At 44.0% G+C, this 19,797-nt stretch overlaps 1 protein-coding gene across 3 annotated transcripts in view; it reads right to left on the bottom strand.

The window, feature by feature from the left end:
• Positions 1-19,797, bottom strand: part of nedd4l (NEDD4 like E3 ubiquitin protein ligase) — a gene marked incomplete at its 5' end in the record, with an annotated part of 87,465 nt that overhangs the window by 12,435 nt on the left and 55,233 nt on the right. For 2 of the 3 annotated variants that reach the window (XM_083657803.1, XM_083657804.1), the window contains 9 exons: positions 4,089-4,318; positions 5,046-5,111; positions 6,315-6,373; positions 8,078-8,132; positions 10,862-10,939; positions 11,502-11,699; positions 16,014-16,196; positions 17,317-17,460; positions 19,094-19,153. In XM_083657803.1, the coding sequence (XP_083513929.1) occupies positions 4,089-4,318; positions 5,046-5,111; positions 6,315-6,373; positions 8,078-8,132; positions 10,862-10,939; positions 11,502-11,699; positions 16,014-16,196; positions 17,317-17,460; positions 19,094-19,153 (1,073 nt within the window). The remainder of the gene's footprint in view (positions 1-4,088; positions 4,319-5,045; positions 5,112-6,314; positions 6,374-8,077; positions 8,133-10,861; positions 10,940-11,501; positions 11,700-16,013; positions 16,197-17,316; positions 17,461-19,093; positions 19,154-19,797) is intronic. The other variant, XM_083657805.1, reaches the window with a different exon arrangement.

The following is a 19,797-nucleotide window of genomic DNA, read 5'->3' as shown; positions in this document are numbered from 1 at the left end:
ATTGTTGTTGCAACTACGCTCTGCTGCACAAGTATGACAAATGTGCTTATTTGCGTTTGCCCCTCAAAAGCTATTAGGTAAATAGACAGTTACATCTTATGGGACATTTTAAATGCTATTAGTGGCTGAAAGCTATTAAAAACATATACTTTTGATTTAATACAATAAGATCAATCATTTGTACAGGTATGTGCTGTAGGAGTGTCAAAATTAATCGTTTAATCGATGCATCACGATGCAGACGTGTGAATCGAATCGAATCGTTGACAGATGAATCGTTGAATCGTTTATGTTTAAATTTCTGTTGACATTCAGATTTTAAAGCACTTTCTAAGTAAAAAAGGGACTTGATATTTATCTGACTGCTTGTATTAATTGATGAAAAAGTGGCCATGTGCAGTAATAATACAGAAAGTTGAGGATGTGATACTTGGAGCTGCAAACTTTGAGCTGTATCGAGATGCATCGTGATGCATTGTGGAATGGAAGACAGATGAATCGTAATCGAATCGAATCGTGAGGCCAGTGAAGATTCACTAATGTGCTGCCATTTATTTTACAGTATTATTTTTCACAACTGCTTCAGACATTCATCAGTGCTCTATGCTGTTGTTTAGCATTATGCTCAGCAGCAGAATGCCAAGCACAAACCCTCGAACATGCACTGAACTGATCCTCTACTGATCCTCTGCACTCCTGCAGACTCACTCAAGCCTATTACTCTCATAACCTTAGTGATTTGTTTAGTATGTTGCATAATGCTTAGTAAATATTGTTCTTAGTCAAGGGGATATGTTTGTGTTGGCATTATTTTGGAGCATAATATAATATATAAAGATTATGTCAGGGTTAATTATTGTCCCGCATCAAGGGGGAACTATTGATTGGTCTCTGTCCATTAGTTGACTTTGTGCAGCTAGGGGGCAGCATTGACTTTGTGCAGCTAGGGGGCAGCATTGACTTTGTGCAGCTAGGGGGCAGCATTGACTTTGTGCAGCTAGGGGGCAGCATTGACTTTGTGCAGCTAGGGGGCAGCATTGACTTTGTGCAGCTAGGGGGCAGCATTGACTCTGTGGTAAAGCAGGAATCACTGAAGGATGGAACTACTGTACATCACTGGTGGAGGAGAACATGTTTACGATTAGCTTGTTTTCACTAAAGCTGCTACAGCACATGTCTGTCATAAGGAGACATCAATAGAAATAAGGATACAACTTGTGTAAGTTTTTTTTTTTTTTTAATGCAGCCAGGGACAAGTAAACAAGTGGAGAGCAAAAAACGTCAAGGTTGTTGATGGGCGTGGCTTTTCATAAACATTTTGTTGCAAGAACATGTGAAATAATAAATGGCAAAAGTAGTTGTGATGAACGATCACAATGTGGCTCCAGTTTGATCAAATTAAGATTTAATGCAATTTTGTGGTTTTATTAAGTCTAACTTTACAATAATGTTTTATCTTGTGATAATGAAGGTTCATTTTTATTGAATTCATTGCCTTTTCATTGATCCATTTTTGATCATTTCATTGTTGTTACCTTAATTCCCCATAGAAAAAAGCACAAGGGCAAGTCTGTCACTTTCATATTGACTGCTTGGGAAATCCCAACCATCTGACTCATCAGCTGGCGATGGTAATGCCAAGTAGAGCGTGACAGAAGGAACAGAAACCAGTGACACTTTCATGACTTTAGGAAGCGGGAAAACATTTGTAAAGTTTTCAGGATGGCCGAATGAATGAGAGGAAAAGGAAAAACCAGTCAAAGTCAAAGGAAGCTATATATGACTGGTCGGGAAGGGAGAGAAGAAGTAACCTGACGCTGCCAGATGGATGTAAGTTCGTTCACATTTGTTTCACAACCATTGTGAATTTGTGGAACAATGCCGCCCCCATCTAGCGGAGTCAGGCTAGAGAAGGCGGCGGCCGTGCCCAAAACACGGACTCTACATGGAAAAAAACAAAACGTTCCTCATGGCTCTAAATCAGTAGCAGCTATGCATCAGCTTCCCGTCTGCTCATCACATGCTGCTGCTGAACATGCCCAGGCTGCTGCTGCTGAACATGCCCAGGGTTACAACCTCCGCATGCCAGGCTGCTGAACGAGTGGAATGAGTTGCAAAAGACTCTGAAAGTGGACAATTTCATCTCTCTCTGCCTTCAAGGACTCGATCACAGACATTTACAGGCACACGCACGCACGCACACGCACACACACACACACACACACGCACACACACACACACACACACACACACACACACACACACACAAATGGTTTCTCAGCCATATGAACTACACCAACTTCTCTGTCAGTGCTGTCATATGCTTTTAGTCAGTGTTGGGGGTAACTCATTACAAAAGTAACATATTACATGTAATAGATTACTTTTAGCAGTAACGCAGTAATCTAACTTATTACCAATAGGATTTCAGTAATATTATACCAGTTACTTTGTCAAGTAACACAAGTTACAAATTGAGTTACATTTTTAATCAAAGCACATATTTAAAAAATTTCCTAATTAAATTGTCTCTTTTTATGCAAATAACCATTATAGATTACAATAACAAAGGAGAAGGATAACTGAGAATTTTGGACGCTTTACACTGACTTCAAGACGGTTGAAATAATCTTTCGGGATGTTCCGGGGCAGCGATGTCATTCTGCTACTGCAGTTGTTTTGGTGAAAGTAATGCAAAAGTAGTGTAATAAGTAACGAGTCACTCTACACAGACAGTAATATTGTAAAGTAACTTATTACTTTCAAATGAAAGTAACTAATAATATGTAGTATATTACATTTTGAAAGTAACTTGCCCAACACTGCTTTTAGTGGTGTCCATATTGTCATCGTAGCATGACTGTTTTTTAGTGTTTTCTTTTGCCTTCTGCCAACTAGTAACCTTCTTCTCTTGCCTTAACCTTATCCTCGACATCGTTACCCTTTTAACACATTCACTGCCAGCCGTTTTTCAATACTGTAGTTAGCTTCTGCCAAGGTTTTTTTTTGAGGATTCTGGCTCATCTTTCAAGAGCCGAGGATTCGTTTCTGTTAGGATTTTGTGAACACACAATATCTCAAAAGAACTAATAGAATGTGTGCTTTCTCTGTCTAAAAGAGTTAGTTTGTCGAGTTAGTAGTTATGTAAGCATTAGCAGTTGAATACAGCATGGTTTCAGCGTCTGAAAATTTATTCTGAGATCAACGGCTTTTTGTGAAATTCGATAGAACAGTCACTTTAACCATTCATTTTTGGCATCAGTAAGACGTCAGACATCTAAACAATAGTTTTGAACAGTAATTTCCTCCATAACAGCAGGAAACCCCCCTCTGCTTCAAACTCCTCCCTCCGTGGGCGTTCTCCTCCGCCCTCCTTGGCTCTGCAGCGGGTCTGTCACAAACGAGTTGCTGCTGCCTGGCAGTCTGGATGGGGCTCGCTGGATGGGGCTCGCTCGTTTCTTGGCGTTTCGGTTGAGCTCTGATGAAGCTCTTGCGATTCTGCGCTTATTTATGCTGCGTGTTTCAAAGTGTGCACCCAGTCTATTCTTGGAACCCCCCACCGTTGCCACCGCTGTGCGTCAGTGAGAAAGCGAAAGCGTTTTCGCCATCCATTTTACAGTATGAGAACGGCTTCCTCGCGCTTTTCCCTGCAGTTTTGGCTCGCCTCTTTCTACTCTGGAGAGACATGTCGCCACTCAGTGGGTCGCTAAAATAGATTATACACATTCAATACCTCCAATATTTGTATAGGAGACGTAAAAGGGTTGGATCCACGTCCCACCGTCAATTCTTTTTTTTTTTTTTTTAAGCCGAGATATCTCGTCATTGGCAGTCAACCGTTGGATTTTGTAAGCCGAGATATCTCGTCAATGGCAGTGAACGTGTTAATATTGATAGCAGTGCTGTTTACCCTGTAATTTTCCTTTCAACGTAACTTTTCACTCCAGCTTTTTGGCTCGGTGGGGAGTGGAGGGAGTCAGTCAAAGTGCTTCAAAACTACCTACTGTACCTCTGGTTTTAAACAACAGGGTATCCAAAATTTAACACACACACACACACACAGTACATACATACAGGCACACACTTACGTGGCGGAGTATTCAAACAGGCCATAGTAAGGGTTGAACATCTCCTTGGACAAGAGGAAGAACCACTCTCTGGCCACACCGCCGTAGTCCAATCCCTTCTCCGACTCAAACTCGATCCACAGCCGTGACTTCAGGATATCTGGCCTCTTCAGGGACATGATGCGACGGTACGACTCCTCAAAGATGTTGGTCCTGTGCAGCTTCATCTCAAATCGGTTGGGGATGTCCGCCTGGAGAGGTTCGCAAAGCAGAATCGGTTTTATTCAAAAAATGGATGCAAATTTAAAAACAAAATTGGCATCAAATTTAGGTGAGATCAAGTTTCATTTTGAACAAACAAAGCTAAATCAGACAGTAAATAAGCACACCAGTGGAAAGACTCATTTTTATTGAGAAGGATAACCGCCTTGTTCTAACACAACACTGAAAGCAGTGTCAGAGACTGTGAAAAAACATCTCTCAGCTCAGCTAATTAGTTATTCATCCAAGATGAGATTCCAGTAAGAGCAGTCATGTGTAATTCTGCACCATACGCAAGAAGTGCTCATTAGGAAGAGAAGTCAAATGCTTAGAATGAACACTACAACTAATTAAAAGCTAATTGACTCCCACAGTGTGTTCATAATTCATATCCCTGTTAGACTGTCAGGGATGTTGACCAAGATTGATGCAATCAAGCAGAATCAAAATGCAAGTAAAACAGACGGCCTTGTTTCACAACGAGAAGCTGGAATTTCCCCAAATTTTAGCTTTGCATTGGTATGACTGTACAAAAGTTAACTTAAAGATGCAATACCTTTAGCATGATCATTATATTATTATAGCATTCAAATGTGTAAAAACAAGGAGACCTTCTCTTCTGTTATTGTTTTGAGTTTGAGACCCCTAGCGGCAGAAAATTACATACTGCACGTAAAAAATAAAAATAAAATAAAAAATAAAAATAAAAAGAATTACCGGTTTCTTCAATTTCTTCCTGAAGTAGTCATATTTCTGTTTGAACTCTCTGGAGTAGGGAACAGCCTGCACAGGAAGCAAACAACACAAGGAGTCAAGGGACAGAGAATTCGTTTTAACAGAACTAACAGAACTATCCTTCAGTTCCTACTCGTACAAGAGCATCTACACTACAGTGTCATTTGGGGAGAGGGTTGGCAATGATTTCCAGGGAGGGCCGACGGTATCTCAAGTGGCACACAGAATGACATGAAGGTGTTGGCATGTTAAGTGACAAACCACAGTGACAAAGTGACTTATCTTTGTTGTGTTAGGAGGACATTAGTGATGACATACACTAAGGCTGACAACAGTGTGTGGCATATAGTACTACTTTGTGAATGGAGGGGCGAGTTGTTGTTTCCATAGCAACACAGGTGTGGCTCCCTCTACAGGCGAGGCATTAAAGTCGAGGTGAACCCGTTCGTCACGTGCATCTGAGTCCGTTTCAGACTGAAAACAAATTGAGAGGCGGACCATATACGGTGTCGATTATTTGATTTGACAATTCTGGGGACTGGCTTTGGCATTGGCCAATCCTGGCGTGTTCCACCCCCAAATCGGGGTGGGATTCAGCGTGTTGTCGTGCGGAGCGAGTGGGATCCGCGGAGTACCAGGCAGCCAGGCTGCTTCGTGCGGAGCGAGCGGACAATCCGATGCATGGGAGCTGCCCGCCCGCCTGGAAACTCAGAGAGACGACCCCTGACAGCCAGGGAGGCTGTCAGGCTCGGAGGCGCCATTATCGTTATAAATGTAAATGATATTCCTGGTTTTAACGAGCCAGTTACATTTCTTTGCATTCTTAGAGATGATAGTTTTGGGTTTTTGTTCATGTTTCTAACAATTGGCCAAGTTAGTAGTTAGTTTATGGGATAGGAATTCTGCCAGATGACAGGCACTAGGCGCTATTTTCTCTTTCTTTTGGAAGAGAAAATTATCCTGAAATGAAGATTTGATTGACAGCTGCATGTCGTGATATGATTGGTTGAAATGGGGTAGAAATGTGATAGTACTAGGTGACGTCAGCAAACTGTACATTACTGTTATCAATGAAATCTTGAAAAATGAACTTTTGATGTGAAAAAGTGTGAAAAACAAAAGAAATTAGACTTTTGAGATTTTGTTTGCATACATTATTAAATAGGTGCACTGCATACCCAGGTATTTGAAACTAAAAGAAAAGAAAAGTCATTTTTGGGTTCAGCTCGACTTTAAGGGAGCACTACTCACCGGGCCTGTTATAGCTGGACTCTGCAAACGGGGGTCCTCCCACTGGGTGTTCTTTGTATCTGGATGGAACAAACACAAATGTCACTCAGACTTGTAAAATGATCACACAATCTATTCAAATGGATGTTCATCAGTGAGCATATTTCGTCAAATCAAGATTGGCTACCTACAGTATGTTCCTCTCGCTTCACGGCCATCCTCATTACCAGACATCATCGTTTAGTTTACTGACACCGCTTCATCACGTCAGGCGTCCACGCCATTTTCAACGACACGACCTGTACATTCAGTTTCAGTGCTCACCGAGAGCAGGGCTAATCTGCTGTCTAGATTATGGAGAAGTGTGCGTCTGTCCGTCCATCTGTCTAACTTTATTTTTATGCTTCTTGATCTGTCGTCATCCAACCCCTTCCCGTGGTATCGAAAATGGTATCGAGTATCGATATTTTCCTGGGTATCGGTGTCGAAGTAGAAATTCTAGTATCGTGACATCCCTAGTTCAGATACCTGATCCGTACTCAGGTTAGCACACGGCGCGCTAATATTGATCTGAATAGTGCCTGTTGAGTGGAGCGGGCTTACTAAACACCTACACCTACGGGGGCGGCTTTAGCTCAGGAGGTAGAGCGGGTCGGCCAATGACGCAAGGGTTGGCGGTTCGATCCCCGCTCCCTCCCAGCTGCTGTCGTTGTGTCCTTGGGCAAGACACTTAACCCTCCTTGCCTCGTATGATTGGTATGAATGTAGACATGAATGATGGTGGTCGGAGGGGCCGCTGAGCGCCGATGTGTGGCTGCCACGCTTTCGAACCACCGGTACGAATGGTGTGAACGAATAATGATTCTGTGAAGCGCTTTGAGCACTTGGAAAGGCGCTATATAAATCCAATCATTATTATTATTATTATTATTATTATTATTATTATTATTACTACACATCTTGTTCTGTTGTCATACACAGTTCTGTAATGGACCGTGTGCTTAAGCCTTCACTGACAAACATCTGTTTCTACAACAGCATGAGTGAATACTGGATTCTGATTGGCTAGCAACAGTGGTAAATAGGCCAACAATCTACAGTTCGGCTCCAACCGCAGTATCACTCCGCTCCCTGATGAATGAAGAACACCTGTGCTGACTCCGCCCACTGTTAGCCTGTCAGTCTACAAATCTCTAACAAGGAAATGTCCGATTTCGTAGTAACGTTTGATTTACTGGGTGGATTGAGTTTTGAGCAGTGGTTAGATGAAGATGAAGGTGAAGTGAACAAAGAACGACATGGTGAAATTGGGGAGAGAGAACTGGCTGAGCTTGAGTTGTCACGGAGTGAACCTGGGACTGTTGTGTGTTGTGTATGGAACTATATTCTGTGGCGGAAGGATAAATGTATTCTGAAACCAGTAATGATTGTAAATAAATGAATTGAATGTTACAATTGTGTATTTTTTATATTATGTGGTAGCTATTGTAGAAAAGAAATTTACCACTCGATGAAGGGGGTTGTGGCCACATTTACCACTGGTACAGGGTTTATGGCACTCGGCTTCGCCTCGTGCCACAACCCTGTACCAGTGGTAAATGTGGCCACAACCCCCTTCCTCTCGTGGTAAATTTCTCAAGTAAAGAACATGTGTGCTGTGCTGAAGCCAGAAAACACAGGAAGAGGAAGTCAACTGGGTGATGAAAGAGACAACGACAGATCAGACAGAGACTAAATACAAGCATGGAGGAGAGACAGAAAGAAGTGAGACAGAGCTGCCTTACTGTGGTCGATGTAGAAGGTACGTCCATCTGAGTGGACTCTCTCCTCCCATCCAGGCTGCAGAGAGAGAGAGAGGAACGAGTGAGTTAAACCATACAATCGCCATCAGGCAGTACCTAGGGACCAGGCTCAAATAGTCATTTCATTTTAATTTATTTGATTTTTTAATTGATGCTTGATTGAACTTGACTGAGCATGAAAAAGGTCCTGGCACTATGGTTGCCCCAGCATGCAGGCAAGCTCAATCAAACCATCGCAAAGGAAATTAAAGGTTTTTTCTCTTCTATTTTGAGCTGGCTCTCAGACAAGTGGCAAGGCAGGGATACAGTTAACGACCACAACAGACAGGTGAGCCACCAGCACAAGCCAGTACACCACCACTGACACAGTGAGCACCCAGTACAGTGTGACGGGCCAAACACACTCATACAGCACCGGCAGTCAGGCAATAAACACAAAGGAGGAGGAGCTGAGATCGAGAGTAAAGGGGTGGGGGAGAGGGGCGGAGTCTGAAAATCTGTCAAACGGAGGTGTGCGTGTGGGTGTGGGTGTGCGTTCCGAACGGTAAAGACAAAAATTCGTCGGCGTCCGACGTCTGTCGCGCTAGTGATTGCGGTGTGTCGCGCACCGCTGGCTCTAGTCGGCGGCTTTTCTGTCTGGTTCAACGTGTTAAATCGGCCTTTGGCCGTCGGTGAGAGAAGTCACTCTGATTGGCTGATCAGGGGTAGCGAAGCAGGAGAGAGGGCACACAAAACGCTCTGATAATTTCCCCAGCGTTATCTCACCTGATCATTCCAATCCATTGATATTTTTCGTTGTTTCAGGAAAGTCCCTCGAGCCTCTCGCTACATATCACCCACTTTACTTAGTGCGGTTTCTCCTTATTTTTCCACCTGTGCCACTTCCTTTCTTCCACAAGCAAAAGACCAGACGAGGGCTGACAACGCCAGCGCCATTTGCAACATTTTATCAAACATAATCTGGATTAGAAGTAGCTATATTATTACGAAACCGTTGAAGTGAGCGAAATGGTAGGCAAACGCTACCTTGTTTCATGAATCAGGTCTAGAACGTACGTGCTAGCTGCCCGTCGCCTGTCGTATTTGCGGTGTCTGTGTTCAAATGCAACTTTTTGGCACGAGACAGGAGACGTGAGGTGAGGTGACGCATCGGTCGCCCTCTAGTGGCCGCTAGTGCTTTTCAAGTGTTTTCGGTGTGGCGGCCCTCTAAGAGGGGCGCGGGCAGTGGTCGAGGGAGGGGCCACAGAGAGAGGAGCAGGAGGGGGTGGGGCATAATACAGCTGACAGGGGAGGGTTGATACAGTCCATCCATGCCGGTCATATATGAGGGAGAGAGAGAGGGAGAGAGGGGGGGAGAGAGAGAGAGAGAAAGAGCAAGGCTGTCTTGCAGGCATTTGACCAGACCAGACCAGACAGGTAGGTAGGCAGGCAGAGGGGGGGAGGCACCAACCAACCTCCTCTGGTAGGTTCTGCCAAACAGATATGGCCAGGTGTAGAAGAAGTAGTGTACAAAAGATCCCCCAGAATGAAGAGAGAGAGAGAGAGGAAGAAAGAGAGAACATACACACATGCACACACCACACACGCCTGTGAGATGTGCAAACCTATGAATCATTGGTTATTCAAAACCTAGCTAAGATAAGGGAGGGGTTAGCCTAGCTAAGATAAGGGGTAGCGTAGCTAAGATAATGGTTAGCCTAGCTAAGATAAGGGTTAGCCTAGTGGTTGGCAGTTTGTCTGATTCAAATAGATTAAAACACTGTAGGTGAATAGACATCCACAGGCTACAAATGTTCACTATTTCACACCCATCAACTCCGTCCTGCCACCTCTTTTCTAATAGGACAAACATGAGAGCCACATTGCGTCTTACAGAGTCAGATCACATACTCAAAGCTCATCTTTTACCCCAAAAGCAATTTCATTCCCACACTTTAAATCAAGCATAAATCGGCCATTAAATTAAGCTAACTAACAGAAAGGGCTTGATCTTTAAAATAACAGGTACAACATTAAGTAAACTATATGTACCATAATGTACTTTGTAAAATAATCACTGATTATTCAACTAGTTGGATAAATCTCTTCTGTCATCATTGGAAGATTTGTCTTGGTAAACCAATAATACAGGGGAAATTTTGACGAATAGGTAATAGATTGATATGGTAATAGCACTTATTAGCAAGTGAACAGTGTTTGGCCTTTTAAGGGGACTCTTAAAGGGACAGCTCACCCTAAAATCCAAAATATATATTTTTCCTCTCACCTGTAGTGCTATTTATCCATCTATATCGATTTGGGATAGTTGCCTTTTTGGAGTTTTGGAGATTTTGGCCGCAAAGATGACTGCCTTCTCTTCTAGGAACTATTTTCTTTTGCAGTCTCATGTAGGAACTAGCTAGCAGCTAGCGGTTGTAGTTCGGTCAAAAGAAAATAGTTCCTCCATGAAAATACTCATAACAAGGTCTGTGGATTATCTTGAGTAACGGGGTCAGGATTTCTGGAAAGAGACATTGCTGTTAAGTTTTTAAATGTATTTCTTTGGCCGAGTGCCATCCAGTTCCATTGTATTGGAGAGAAGGCAGAAACTCTGCGGCCGATATCTCCAAAACTCAAGCAACTAACACAAAATTATATAGATGGATAAATAGCACTGCAGGTGAGAGCGCATATACGTATTTTGGATTTTAGGGTGAGCTGTCCCTTGAAGTTTTTCCTAATGTGATTTGTGGCCAAAGCAGTTGGTCCACTCTGGACCGTACTCACATTAAGAGGGCCCAGGTCACCAGGCTCCATCGAGTTCTTACTCCTCATATGGACCGGATACTTCAACCTGGGATCGTCCTGGTCGTCAGAGAGGGGGATGGAGGGAGGGAGGGATGGAGGGAGAGAGAGAGAGAGAGAGGGAGGGAGGGAGAGAGGGAGGGAGGGAAGAGATGAAACAGAGAGAGACAAAAGAGGGTATAGGAAGTAGTGTTAAACAATTAGGGGGAAGAAAGATCCAGAACAAAATGGATCCAAACTCGTCAAAATTGCAGTTGCTTTGGGTTTAGGAGGTCTTCTCAATATAATCAAACTAACTGAATATCACTAGTTTGAAGGAGGCTACAATCAATCTACACCATTTCTTACATTCACTTAAACACCACCAGATGTCACTGTAAGATCCCGTGAAATCGACAACCACCACCACTGCCCTCCCTGTATACATTTTAAAATATCTATTCAATAAATGAAACTGTCAAACAGTATTCACAATCAAACAAAAGGATCACAACTTAAAATCCTAACTGGTTTTATAGGTTTAATCATATTTCAAAAACCGCCTCCTAAATTTGCCCGAGGTAAAACCGAACAAGCTCAATCTCAATAGTCCTTTTGGAAAGCAGCGTGGCTGCTGGCTCACCCAGGTGGTGACCCTGCTGTTGTGGTCGATGAAGAAGGGTCGTCCGTTAGGCGCTATCCTCATCTCCCAGCCCGGGGGCAGGAAGCTCTGCTGAGGCTTGTGCTGGGACTTGGGGGAGCTGTAGGGGGACGGCTGGGGAGACTGGGGGTTGGAGACGGTGTCCTTCACGGCCCTCCGCACCTGGATGTTGTTGGCCCCCTGGAGACAAAATGCAAATGGTAAAATGATTATGTAACATTATGGGTCACATGAGAGGAAACGGAGAAGGTGAGGAGACGAGGTAAAAAACACCCCGGATGACTGGCATCGTGACAACATGTCACTGGTCCCCCTCGAAGCAAAATGAACGAGACGACGAAGGAAACCAGTCCGCAAGTTCTTTCCGAGAAGAATCCTGTGAACTTTTTCCTTTTGTTCTCTTTTCCAAAAACAAGCTGAAGAATGTTCTCCCCCGAGAGGATTAGAGAGGTCCAGGAAAAAGCATCAAAGAGTCAAAGAAAGAAAGAGGATCTCCGTTGACTTCTCCCTCGCCTGAACCAGAGACGTAATGCCACTGGTCCAGGAGGAGCCCTGCTGCTTCCACAGGAATTTGTCCTTTTCTCGCGTCTTAAAAAGTTTCATGAGGACGATGGGGACTCGCTGACGAGCGCGTCTTAAAAAGTTTCATGAGGACGATGGGGACTCGCTAACGAGACTCGCTAACGAGCGCTCCGACAGCACACCGTTCTTTTGACACCAATTAGCACCCTGTCCCATTGACTCATCTGATGTGTTAGAAGAGAAAAGGCCTCGTTAATTAATCTATAGACCTGCCCACCTCTCCACCTGGTAATTACAACATTCTAGAGTGAGGATTTGACTTCCACTTACATTCTCACATCTTGTTAACACACACACACACACACACACACACACTTCCTAACACACACACACACACACACACACACACACACACACACACACACACACACACTAATTAAACCTATTTTAAGTCTGCTCCCTTGACAGCCCCCCCCCACTGCTATTAAATGCAGTCAGAACAGATAACCGGAGATTGTCCATTTTTAGATACAATGTATTCATCTTAATTAACCAGGTTGTGTGCTGCTGAAGGTGAACACATGTTTTGCACAGAGGAGGAGACATGCCGGTTTCACAGGTTTCTGTAAAACGATCAGCTGCTCTAACCTGCAATCACAGGTACACACACACACACACACACACACACACACACACACACACACACACACACACACACACACAACACACACACACACAAGGAAGGACCCAAATATACCGGTACTCATATAACACCCCCCATCACGCACGCACGCGGAGTGATGAGTGCATAGAATTTGATCCGTGGTGCAACAGCTGCTAAACTCCCCCATCACTGTGTGATGCAAGATTTCAACATCATCCTGACTTTAAAACTCGTGATGAGATTTGGACGACGAGTCCATAATATCACATGGCCTTCAAAACAAAGACGAATGAGCTTTGTCCATCTATTCTCTCTGCTTTGCTAAAGGCAAACGAGCAACAAAAAGCAGACGTTTAACTGTCAAAATCATCTTGTAGTTCAGGGATACTCAAGTTGCTTTGCTCGGGGGCCACTTCTGCAAAATGACAGGAGGCCAGGGTCAGGGTCAGTTAATAAACGAACAATAATAATATACATTTTTCTGTAGCGGATTGTAGTTTTTTGGGGGTGTCATTTGGAGTTTAGTCTGACAATTTTGTGCACACAGGATAGTTCCTGTATTAGTCAGGTTAAGTTAGTTAAGTACATATAAGTGCTTGAGCGGCGAGCAGGTGGCAATATTTGTCAATTTATCTGGAGCTCAGTCAAACTTTATTTAATGTTAGTTTTCATTGTGAATTAGAGAATGATTGGGGGGGGCCACTCGGCACCCTACCGCGGGCCGCATCTGGCCCCCGGGCCGCAAGTTGAGTATCACTGTTGTAGTTGATCATTCGCCCATGCCACTTGTTGTTAACCCATTGATACCTGATGCAGCATTTGCGTCTTTATCCCTCATTTGTGTGTGTATCCCTTTAAGACCGTGAACTGCGTTAACGCGGTTCGCGGTCTTAAAGGGATACACACACAAATGCTGCATCAGGTATCAATGGGTTAATCTATGTAAACAGGAGGTTTATATGCGGTCAGTTTGGACTAAAGCTACATCAGTGGGACAAGTGTCTCACCCCGGCGAAGGAAAGAGACGTTTGGCGAATTATAATGTTCTAAACCAGCGTACCCTTTCTGTCCCTGTTATGGGATTGACTTTCACCTGCAACAGCACGTGCCCAGCACATCATCATCATGATACTTAGTTAGTATCCAGACACAAGCGAGTGATTTGATGAAAGGGGAAAAACAACATTGGATACAGACTTGAAACAGACACAAAGCACTGAGAAATGATTACAGACTGTGCAGATGAGATCTGATCAGGTGGTTGAGTCATTTGAAAGGCAAATGAGTGAACAGGGAGGTTCTTGTATTGAGGCACACAGGGTGGATTTATAACAGGGAGGTTCTTGTATTGAGGCACACAGGGTGGATTTATAACAGGGAGGTTCTTGTATTGAGGCACACAGGGTGGATTTATAACAGGGAGGTTCTTGTATTGAGGCACACAGGGTGGATTTATAACAGGGAGGTTCTTGTATTGAGGCACACAGGGTGGATTTATAACAGGGAGGTTCTTGTATTGAGGCACACAGGGTGGATTTATAACAGGGAGGTTCTTGTATTGAGGCACACAGGGTGGATTTATAACAGGGAGGTTCTTGTATTGAGGCACACAGGGTGGATTTATAACAGGGAGGTTCTTGTATTGAGGCACACAGGGTGGATTTATAACAGGGAGGTTCTTGTATTGAGGCACACAGGGTGGATTTATAACAGGGAGGTTCTTGTATTGAGGCACACAGGGTGGATTTTTTGATATCGCCCTGAGCCATCCATCTGCTGGCCATTATTTTTTCTCTGACTGCAGATTTATGGCTATGTAATGACATGAACACAGTTTTAATGATCAATGTTTACGTTCAAATGTTTTGATTTGACTTTTTTTGTATAGTTGATTTGGATGCTCCGAGGCTTTCTTTGGAACATTCTGGTTATTATTCGTTCAACGGTAACTAGATCCAGCAGACAAGATTGTAATTATTAAGATGGGTTTCCTCCCTGTTATGGGTATGACACACTGTGCTGTGACTGAAACGCCAGCTATGTTCACAATGGAATCATCGTGGTGACACACAGAGCCAGGGTATAAAGCTCAGAGCGTTTCATAGGAATAAACAGGATTTAATTGCAATCTGTGTTAAGTCTTCAGACATCAGCTCATTTCTCAGTGTCTCGTGTCAGAGTGGGTGAGAGCAGTGTGTGAGTGGAAAGAAAATCAGCCTCAGAATGGAGAGATGAAAAATCAGAGTTGGGAAGGAAAGGCAGGTTGAATGTCAATGAGATTAACATTTCCAAAGAGATGGTAACGGTGAGGAGAGAGAATCAGCAGCATCAACATCAACAACAACAACACATAATTAACCTGAAAGAAGGGGGGATAACGGAGGGAAAATTATAATATTAAAAAGGTAAAGTGAGAATGAGATGATGCAGATGGGTGACTAAATAGGATCCGTTGAGGATCATGATTTGGTCACCTTCAGAAGGAACAGAAATGGTGATGAAGAATAGTATGAAAAGAAAGTGTTAAAGACGAGCTGAAGGAACATCTCAGCATCTGTGATGACGTATCCGAGTGAGAATAAACATCGATTTGACCGGAGCAGGGTCGTGAGGGGTGTTCTGCCTCCAAATCCAGTGGGATCCGCAGAGGCCCGAGGAACCGGCTGCCTCCGCGCGTACTGCTGTTTCACAGCCGAGGCAAATGTGCCGCCTGGCGGCTTGGAATGCAGGAGGTAAGACCCTGGAGGAATGCCAGTTTAACGAGCCAGTTAACATGTCTTTGCATTCTCCATTAAACAAAGACATTACCGTTTGTTTTATTTTGTATGTTACATACTTATTGGACAAATATATTAACATTTATGGTCTAGAAAAGTCTGCCCGTGTACTGTAGGCACTAGGCAGCCATTTTGCCTGCAATGAAGATTGATTGACAGCGGTCATGTCGTGATAGGATTGGTTGAAATGGGGTTGAAATTTGATAGTACTTTGTTACGTCAGCATACTATAGATTACAGTTATGAATGAAATCCTGAAAAATGAACTTTGGATGTGAAAAAGTGTGAAAAACTAAGTAAATTGATTGATGATTTTGGAGATGTTTTGGGGCGCATACATGGTTAAACAGGTGCACTGAGTAGGGATGTGAACTTAAAAAAAAAATCATTTTTAGGTTCAGCTCGTCATTAAGAGATGGAAAGGTGTGGATGGAGGAAGAAGGATGTGAGAAGTGAGCAGTTGTTGGGTAGTGCAGGGAGACAGTATGGCTAGCGGAGCGGAGTGGGACGCTACAGGCGGCTAGCTCTCACCTCCAAGGGGGTGGAAAGGGTGACGGTGGGGGAGCTGAGGCTACGGGCTCGTCGGACCTGGGGCTCGTGGAGGTGGTTGTTGGAGGAGGAGGTGGAGGGGGTGGGTGGGGGTGCCAAAGGCGAAGCCGAGGCACCTCCTGATGCTGCTGCTGCTGCTGAGGTGCTGGCTCCATCTTCAGTCAGCTGTCAGGGAGAAGAACACTCTTCAGGTTAGGTGGGGCTTTAATAAGGTAAGTGCAGAAAAAGAAATTGTCCCCATCACAAGCCATGCTGCCAAAGGTGCTGCTTGTCTGCACTGGAAAGATCCTGATGCAAACACAGGCAGGGAGTCAACAACAGGGCTCACAATAACAATCATTTATCTTGAGTATTGTAAAAATGATGAATTATTAAATAAAGATGTTGCTTCCAAGTAGAGAATATGGGAACAATGCTTTGGGGTCAACAACATAACTTTCAGAGGAAATGCAGTCTGCGTTAGTGTTAATGCATGGCACGATAATTGTAAATATTTCATTCCATTTTTGTGGACATCACTTGGCAGTGACCTCTCCTTTTTGAATATCAACGAAATGCAGATGACGAGCAAAGAGTGAAAAGAGTACACGATGGCGGACGAACGCACAAACAGGTAAACGATAACAGGGTTAAAAGGTACGAAAGCGAAAGGGTGGATTTGAAAGAGGAAGAGAGGCGAGCGTTAAAACATACAGCGCTACCAGACCAGGCTCAGTCCCCTGGAGCAGACTCTGTCCCAGCCCAGACTGTGGAGAGCTGCCTCGCTCCCAGATACACAGAGAGACAGACAGACAGACAGGGGAGAGACAGAGACAGACAGGGGGGAGACAGAGACAGACAGGGGGGAGACAGACAGACAGGGGGGAGACAAGCGGAGAAACAACAGGAGGGGGGACACATGTGGTAAGTGAGAGGGGGAAAAAGTGGTGGTTGCAATCCCATGCCTGGGTTTGGAAAGACGTGGCGGCACCATGCAGAGATGGATTTCATCCAGTGTATCAAACAAAACGCTAAGACACCAGGAGGAAGACGGCACACACGCACATACGTAGGAGAGAAGAAGAAACTCAACAGAGAGACAGAAAAAGATTCCTGGAGGTTGCAAAGCCGTCTCTCTTTTTCTGACGGCTACAAAGATGGAAAAAAACACAGGAGGAGGAACAGAGGAAAGAGATCCAGAACGCAGGCCGAGGCCCAAGACGCAGGCCAAGGCGAGGTCCAGTTCCCCATGCAGCGAGTCCGGGGGCAGCCCCGGAAAAGCTTGGGCCTTTCAGACCTGGTGTACCTGCACGATAGGCCTAGTCCAGGTAGTGGAGCGGCTGTTATGGTTGACGTAATAAGTTCGTCCCTTGGAGTCCTTCCTCTCCTCCCATCCCGGGGGCAGGCCAGGGGTGGTCAAGGCGTACGCCGCTGACGACGAGGAGGGAGACTGGTCAAGTGTGTGGGGAGAGAGCAAAGAACACGGCCGTTAGTCGGTACAAGCTGGGATAGACCTGGAGACAAGTGGAGGGGAGATCTCCTAGACCTAATCTGTTCAGATGTCTGTCAGGGGCACCGAAAGCATTAGGACAGCCATTACTTTGTCTTCTACACCGTTGGTGGAGAACTGGGTTCAGAAAGTAAAATAACAAACAGCTGTTTCATAAAGTAAGCATTGGTCCAGTATAGCAGAGGTTCTCAAATGTTACCCTTACAAGATAGAAAATATACCAGGGGACCCACTCATTCTGATTTGTGATTTTGGGCTAAGCTTAGTTGTTTCCACGGTAACGTGCTTTGACTTTTAAATTGATAGGTTTGTTAGATTAGAATGTAATCCATGAACCATTTTAGATTTAAAGCATTCAATGTTTTCGTTGAACTATGAAGCTTTTGCAAAAAAAAAAAAAAATTTATTTTTTATTTTCCTGAAAACTTTCCGCGGACCGCGTGGCAAAGTGCCACGGACCCCTGGGGGTTCCCCGGATCCCCCATTTGAGAACCACTGCACTATACTGCAGAAATGTTACCTTAACTAGCATATAGCAACAAAAAATGGATGAGGAAAACACATGACAAAGCAGCAGCCTGATTTTTTTTTAAACTCTGGCAGAATAATGGGCGATAATGTATGAAGTGGAACTTCAAATAGAAAACACTCAAACACAGACACGGGAGAAATAAGACATGGATGGAAGAAATGTGCCCCATCGATACTTGCTAAGTGAACTATTAACCATGTGACACATAAAAAAGCTTATTGCAGTAATCTGAGTGGTCACAAAATAAACACCATCAGTTCCACAAAGTGCTGTAGAGATATATCGACTTAAATATATATTATATACGACTGATCACAGATCACATCATCGAACAACGGACACATTGGTTTGTTCTCAATGGCCGATCAATGGCATTATTGAATATCTGATGGACTACTAGGTTGACCACACTTGTTTGTAATGCAACACGCAACACACACACACACACACACACACACACACGTCATTTGAACACAATTGTGGTACAACTGCCAACCTAGCTAAGCATTATTTTTCATTCATGAAATTTTCAGCACATCATAATATTCCTATTTCTCAATGGAATTGATTATTTTAAAGAACAAATTAGACAAGCTTCCAGCAAGCGTGTAGATGTTTTGACGAAGGGTTTAATTCACGCTTCCTTGCACTTCTGCTTTTCTTTCAGCTCTCGTGTATCTCGTGTGTCAAGTTGTTGTAGGCAATCTTCTTGGCCGGGGGAAAAGAGATGGCAATGTCCAGGAGTATAAACGAAAAAAGGGCTCGCAACACAAGTTTTAGATAGCTCCCGTGGCGGACATTTATTGAGACAAACAGTTTCGGCCCAATTCGGGCCTTCGTCAATGTCCAGGAGTAGCCAAGGACACATCCTAAAAAATAAAAAACTGTTGCTGGAATTCCTCGTGTGACCTTCTACCCACACAGAAGTGAAAGAAAAAAAAGTGATTCATGGAAGAAGAGGAAAAAATAAATGTAGTCCACATGGTGTCTGGCCACTAAGAGGTGTGGGGTTGATGGGGTGTACATTATCTGAGATATTACCATGGTCTCCTCAGCTCCTGTGACCGTTTGAGCTCTCGTTCTTCTGGTCTGGGAACTCTGCTGGTGGTAGATCACAGGGGGGGAAGATGGTCTTTAGTTGACAGTGGAGATGCAGCACTGTCCAGGGTCAGGGTGGAGGTTATGGAGGCAAGGTGGTGGAGGAGGGTAGTGTGCAGGGTAGTAGTGAAAGTTGATTTGCGTAAGAATCACATGGACGAAGGTGGGAGGAGTTAAATCTGAGAGGAGGCGAGGCTTGAGGAAAGAGGGGAGATCATCCCCGTGATGATCATGGACCATGAAAAGGTGAAGCTGGGTGAGATCAAACCGTATAGTGGGAAAGTGGTGGGTGGCTGTGACTAGAAGGAGAGAGGACACTCATGGAGATGTATTAACTGTGAGGTTGACCGGCAGGTAGGAAGGAGCACACAGAATCAGGATATGGTGGTAGTCATTGGTTGAGTGGATTGCAGATTAAGATGTGGGTGAAGGAAAAGTTAGGAGTTGTTCTCAGTTGAGAGGTGAACCCATTTAGCAGTGTTGTCAGTGCATTTTGCATACAGTAAATCAACTTGATTATTTGAGGATGCCTTAATCTCATTAATTTAATAAATGTTATAAATTGAATGCATAAAATGTATTTACTCGATGGGTTTTCTCTGTTTAAATACAGGTCAATTCAAAGATCAGAGGAAAGAAGAGTCACG

This window comes from Poromitra crassiceps (assembly GCF_964638095.1).
Source record: "Poromitra crassiceps genome assembly, chromosome: 21".
In the NCBI taxonomy this organism is placed as follows: domain Eukaryota; kingdom Metazoa; phylum Chordata; class Actinopteri; order Beryciformes; family Melamphaidae; genus Poromitra; species Poromitra crassiceps.
This window is presented reverse-complemented; position numbering and strand designations above follow the sequence as displayed.